The sequence below is a fragment of the Lactuca sativa genome, chromosome 5 (assembly GCF_002870075.4).
Source record: "Lactuca sativa cultivar Salinas chromosome 5, Lsat_Salinas_v11, whole genome shotgun sequence".
NCBI lineage: Eukaryota > Viridiplantae > Streptophyta > Magnoliopsida > Asterales > Asteraceae > Lactuca > Lactuca sativa.
The window spans coordinates 98,775,000-98,781,393 of record NC_056627.2 but is presented as its reverse complement, the minus strand read 5'-3'; the positions used below and the strand labels follow the sequence as shown (position 1 = coordinate 98,781,393).

Sequence of the window (6,394 nt, the reverse complement as noted above, 5' to 3'; positions counted from 1 at the left end):
GATCATCTGCTCTAAATGAAAGTTAGGGCTTTTTAGCTCATAACTACTGGAAATGAACAGATAGAAACAACATTAACTTTGCAAAACATGATTAAAATAAAGCAATTAAGTGATTAGAAGTAATGTTGCCTTTAGATCTCTTCAAAACCAAGTTCTCATTCGAATTATGGTCTCTAAAGCCTCTAAGGGATGTCTCTGGTCTTCAAAAGTCGGTAATAACTTAATGCATAAGTGAGGGTTGAAGGCATAATCGATCAATATATAGTTTCTGAAAATTGCTTCCTACGCCGTGGCACCCATTAAAAACGCATATTCTCCAAGGCAGTAACTGGATCGCGAATCTTCTTCTCGCCATGGCGTGGAAAGCAAATGTCCACGACGTGGGACATCATAGTTAATTGTAATTTGACTTTGGATGACTTAATCCAATTTGTCCTCCTTCTAGCTCCACATTTTGCTTCCTTTTAATCCCGAGCATGTCTTCGCTGTTACAAAACATAATTTAAACGTATTAAACACCTTTTTTCCTTAATTGAGCATATTGTAGCTAAAAATATTAAGATAATGCACAAAATATATGAATAAATATGACAATATCACAAAACAACACCTAAATAGGAAAGAAATCGTTCCAAACTAGAACTCATGTTAAGGACTAACATCTTGACCGTATCCACCCATGAGAGTTACTTTTAACAAATGATACAAATGGAAGCTTAATATCCTGCCAACGACTAACATAATGCCAAAGAGAAGATGCAACCTCACATTGTTACATGGTAGAATCCATATTCTCAAAATGAATAAGACAAATCAGACATATAATACACTCGAAATCAATACCCATATTGAATAAATTACTTTTCATAGCAACTCGGTCAATAATCATTCTTTCATTCTCCAAGCCATCATATTCACCTTTTTAAGAACACAAGTATTCCATCTAGTCGGTTCAAATCTCTTAATCATGACATGCTTTAGATGTTTTCTTGTAGACCTCACTTTGGAGTCCCCAAAACATCAACAGACCATGGCCATTAATCTTGATCCGAAGATAGTTAACCCAAACGAATGAGTTGAGATCATGTCATGAACCAAACATTTTCCCCCTATCCTTATACCTCGACGCGAAGACAAATTTCAGCACCATTTGCAAACAAATATTTAAGTGTGCAATTTCTATCAATTTCAAACAAATAAAGTCTAAAAAATTTATTTTTTTACGGCTCTTTTGCACTTAAATGCATTCTGAAATCTACCGTCAAGCATAGCCACCTATTTGTTTTCAACTCTTTGTTTCTAAACACAAACTGGATCACATTTTACACACTAGAGTTTTTTTTTTTTTTTTTTTTTTTTTTTTTTTTTTTTTTTGTATGTATGTGTGGTGTGGTTGGTGTAGGGGTGAGCATATTGTGATTCAATACTGTTATTAGCCAAAATCAAACCACTAACCGCACATGTTGTTATTAAATTTTAGATACCTAATGGTGCGGTTAATATAGTACTAAGATTATGCGGTTATTTTATGCTGATCGATTTCATGTGGTTGCGTGGTAATGGTTTTTAACCACATTGGTTTTGTGCAACTTTTTCCAAATCAGCGTTCTACCAATAACTCTCTACAAAAATGAGTTCTACCAACTCTACTATAAAACTTAAACCCCGAACAAACTCGCTTAAAAATTGGTAAAACTAGGTCCAAATCAATTAAATTCAAACCATATAAGAAGAGCTCAACCAAGAAGGAAACCTAAAACTGACTTAAAAAACAAGATTTATATCCGATTTAAACCAGATTTACAAAAACCCATTTATTTAAACTTGACTTCTGAGCCTATTTATAAATGGAGATTCCCCTTCTTTGCTTCTTGCTAGCGATTTCCCACCAAAAAAAAAAAAAAAATCCAAACATAAAACAAACATTTTTTTTTTCTTTCTTAGTCCTTTGTTTTCCCTTGTTTTTTATTTAGCTATGATATAATTCACTTCCAGTATAAAATTATAACTGAGTTCACAATATGCATCCATACTAGCCATGAAACTCATTATTTTCTTTTTCTTATTAATACTAATAATAATAATAATAATAATAATAATAATAATAATAATAATTTATTATGTTCTTAACGATGTTCTTAAATTTCTCTTCTTTCTAACTTTTCCTATAAAATGTCATATATATGCATATTAACAATCAAAACATTTGGGGGGTGTTTGGCTTAGCTTTTCACAGTCAAAAGTCATTTTAAAAAAAGAAAAAAAAAACAAAAGATGTTTGGTAAACTAGTTTTAAAAAGCTACTTTTGAAATTTTTATACAACGAAAATCAATTTTTTGGAAAAGTTAGGAAATTCTGACTTTTTGTAACTTTTCCAAAAAGGACTTTTGGGCTTTAAGAAGTTAAGCCAAACACCAAGTTGGTATTAGCCAATCCACTTTTAATATGTTTTATCAGGTATAAGACTCAAATGTTACATTGGTTTATTTAATAAAAAAATTAAATATAAGTTCTAAACATTTAAGAAGTTTAAATTTTTAAGAAAAATAAAAGAAATATTGAATTATTAAAATTAAAATGTTTTTTTTAAATTTAAATAAATAATTTAGATAAATAAACAAAAGAATGATGTTTTAATTTATAAATTTTGAAACTAAAAAAGCAATTAATAAATTGATATGTATTTATTATTGCATTTAAATATTATATGGATTTAATAAAATAAAAAAACTAAAAAAATGATATGTGGACAAAAACTAATTTAAAATAACCATATAATGACATGTGGCAAATGAATTAGAGTATGATATGTGACAAAAAAAATATATTTGTTTATTAGAGTAGATTTCAAACAATCGAATCAAATTTAACTAAATTATAATTAACTGAATATTAAATATTATATATAATTATTTAATATTGTTAAATTTTGTGTTGTTTGGTTATTTGAAGAATTTTATGGTTTTTTTTTTTTTTTAAATTCAAAATCGCACCGTTGGTTTTCGTCTCGATTTCGGTTTATCGGTATCGATTTATGTTGTCTTTTCGTTATTTTTAAATGGGGTTCGATTTTCGCTCACCTACCTGTAAGAGGTTAGATTGTTTATGTAATTTAGTATATTCGGAGTTACTTTTTGTAAATTATTATAGATTATGAATGTACTTCTAATTAGCTATGTATATATTTATTGCACTTTCTTTTAAATTTGTATTGAAATTTTCTTCTACAATCATCGTTCACTATTCTTCAATCAATAGAAAGCCATATATGATTACTAAGACCAAACATTAAGGGTACGTTTGGTTATGAAAAACTGCTTTTATTTAAAAAGATATTTTCAAAAAATAGAGTTGAGTTTTCTTTTTCAGTTTTCAATAAGAATTTTAGAAAACACATTTGGTTAGAAACCGTAGAGTTTTTATTTTCCATCTTTGAAATTTAAAAACTTTAGAAAACTATAAAAAATACTTTTCTAATTTACATGCAATTTGAAAACTGAAAATTTTCATTTTCTTAGAAACTTTGGAAACTTAACGAACCAAACACATTTACAAAATTTTCATTTTTCTTGAAAAATTTTCTATAAACAAACGCACCATAGATGTTGCTGGAGATTCCAAAAACGAAAGGCCAAAAACCAAAAAATAAAATAAAAGCTCTTACTGTCTTTCATGATAAGAAAAAAATATATTTCATACCGGGATGTCCAACCGCATATCCATAAGTCAAGATAATACATGATTGTTTTTACAACAATAATAAAATTCCATTAACTTGATAAAATCCTATCCATGTTATTGGAGAGAATACATATGTACGTTTTGAGTATCCATGGACAAAACAACGAAATAGCATTATTTGTGGTGATTTGTTAGTGAAGAATAGAGTAACAAGCATGGTTCGTTCTATTATATAATATGGAAAATGATTAAAAAAACTATATACTAATCATATCTAAAGTTATTGTCATTTTGTCAGCCGTTTAGTTCATAACCAACAAATTCAAAGAACCTCAAAAAACAGCATAAAATTAATATTAAAAGCATATCAAAACTTTGATACATTTTTGCAATTAGTTTCAAGTTATTAATAGAAATGATCAAAAATGCATTTTGTTAGCTAAAATAGTTATATAATAGGTAGATTTCTCAATTTTGTTTCAAAAAGAGGCTTTTAAGGAAAAGAGATTGTACTCCGATATGTCTATTTAATCTAGGACACTAACATGTCTTGAGGCGGATGCTCTATAAAAATCAGACTAGATTACTGTATGATATGTGGAGTCTTGAATTTGAAATATACAGATGAACATGAGAATATATCAAACAACATACAACAAATGAAATATACCGACATAAAAATATATCTACTTTAGAAGCAATTGGGGCATTTTATTAGCCCATTCTTGTTACATTCCGTACACGTCGTTCTTTTCCCATCGGCAAGTTTCATAAGATGACTACCGTTACACTTACGACACACTACAGACCGCACTCCAGCACACCTTTTGCATGGCCCTTCAGATTTGTTTAGTGGTATTTCAGCAAGGAGTGACCGGAATTTTCCCTGCTCATGCAACCGGAAAACTTCCTCTGCTCCACCGATATACCTACCCTTTATAAACAGGCTTGGCACTGCTGCTGATTTGCCCAACATTTGCAATAGTTCATCTCTGAAATCCGAGTGCATCGCTATATCTCTTTCTTGGTATAAAAACTTTAAACTTTTTAGTAAAGAGTGAACCCTCAAGCAATCTTTAGAAGTCTTTCGAATCCCTTTGACGCTTGTTGTGTACAGAATTACCAAATTGCTTCCTCCCGGGGGACAGATTTCCTTGAAATCCACAAGGGTGTTTTTTTGTTTTGAATTTTCTTCTTTAGCCTGATCAAAAGCCTCCTACACAAAAGTAGATAAAACATTACAATGAAAAGTAGATGTGGAATGAGATGATTACTTAAAAAAGATAAATGATGCAACTCACTTGAAATTTAAGGGATTTTTCAAGTTCTTGCACAATAACCTCCATTCGTGGTCGTCCCTCATGGTTTCTCTTCAAACATTGATAAGCAATTTTTGCAAAAACTTTTAAAGATTCGGGATGTATGTCATCCTTTATGTTGCACCAAACAATTTCATGTAGCTTGTTACCTTTGATATGCACTCGAACCAATCTAGTAAGAGATGATTGACGCCCATCTTGATTGACAATACACAACCTTCCACACAAAACTTCAAACAACACCACACCAAAAGAGTAAACGTCCGACTCCTTTGTTAGAACTCCATCCTCCATATATTGTGGATCAACATACCCAACCGTGCCTACAGTATTATTGGTGAAAAGAAATGTGTTTTTCTGATTAGCAGGACCAAATTTGGATAAACCAAAATCTGCTATTATGGCATTCCAATTTTCATCTAGTAAGATGTTGGAACTTTTAATATCGCGGTGTAATAGTCTTTGTTGGGTCCCCGCAGGATTATGAAGGTATGCAAGTCCACGAGCCGCATCTATGCATATTTTAAGGCGTCGAGCCCATGTTAACTCTTTGTTTTCGATATGTTCGTCAAGACTTTTCCTAGATGCATATTTGTATACAAGGATCTTTTGGCTTTTCTCATCACAAAAACCTAGGAGGGAGATGATGTTTTCATGCTTGTACTCTGAAAGCATCATGACCTCCTTCCAAAACTCGCCATCTCCTTGACCAAATGAACGATCTAAAACTTTTATAGCCACCGTCGTATTCCCCTTTGAAGCGAGTATTCCCTGGTACACTTGTCCAAATCCTCCTCCCCCAATCCAGTTTTCTTTTGAAAAACTGTTGGTTGCTGCTATTAGATCAGCTAGAGGTATTCTAAGATGTTCAAACTGTTTTAGAAACGCCATAGTTTTGATGCTTGATCAAAAATACGAAAGAAAAGTAAGGTTTTGCAAAGAATTAAAGTAGATCTGTTTGAAAGATAAGATATTGCGTCTATTGGGACCTAACAAATAGCAATATGAAAAACCTAAGGTGTTAGTCAACCCTCTCTCCTTACATAATTCATGGTTCCATATCCAAAATAATTAATTGCCAGCTAACTTGCACTGCCTAGCAATATATCAAAACTTTAAAGTCTTTATCATCTCAAACTCTCTCTCTCTCTCTTCTCTCTCTTACATTATTGATGGTTTATTTATAAAATAATGCAGCTTGAAAAACTTATTATAAAACTAACATGTGGGTGGCTCTTCCCCACTATCATATTCAATAAAATGGCATTAAAATTGTGATAATTAAAGGGCAATGGTACTTGGTAGGTGGGCTCAATTTGTTCGATATATCCAACAAGTCGCTTCAATAATTTAATTGTTTTCGTTATATTATTTCACAGCTATGTGAAATCTA

The 6,394-nt window shown here is 31.1% G+C and overlaps 1 protein-coding gene across 1 annotated transcript; it reads right to left on the bottom strand.

Moving 5' to 3' along the window:
- Positions 1 to 4,247: 4,247 nt before the first annotated feature.
- LOC111897572 (probable serine/threonine-protein kinase PBL28) lies at positions 4,248 to 6,075 on the bottom strand. The gene is made up of 2 exons (XM_023893527.3): positions 4,984 to 6,075; positions 4,248 to 4,898 (listed from the first exon to the last, which is right to left on the bottom strand). Exons 1-2 carry the CDS (start codon positions 5,890 to 5,892, stop codon positions 4,374 to 4,376), a joined length of 1,434 nt encoding a protein of 477 aa, XP_023749295.1. The 5' UTR covers positions 5,893 to 6,075; the 3' UTR covers positions 4,248 to 4,373.
- Positions 6,076 to 6,394: the final 319 nt, after the last annotated feature.

Bases quoted from the DNA above. Each gene is read 5' to 3' on its own strand.
- LOC111897572 (XM_023893527.3), bottom strand. From the start codon at position 5,892: ATGGCGTTTCTAAAACAGTTTGAACATCTTAGAATACCTCTAGCTGAT. The intron at 4,899-4,983 runs GTGAGTTGCATC...ACTTTTGTGTAG, and splicing joins AAAAATCCCTTAAATTTCAA to GAGGCTTTTGATCAGGCTAA.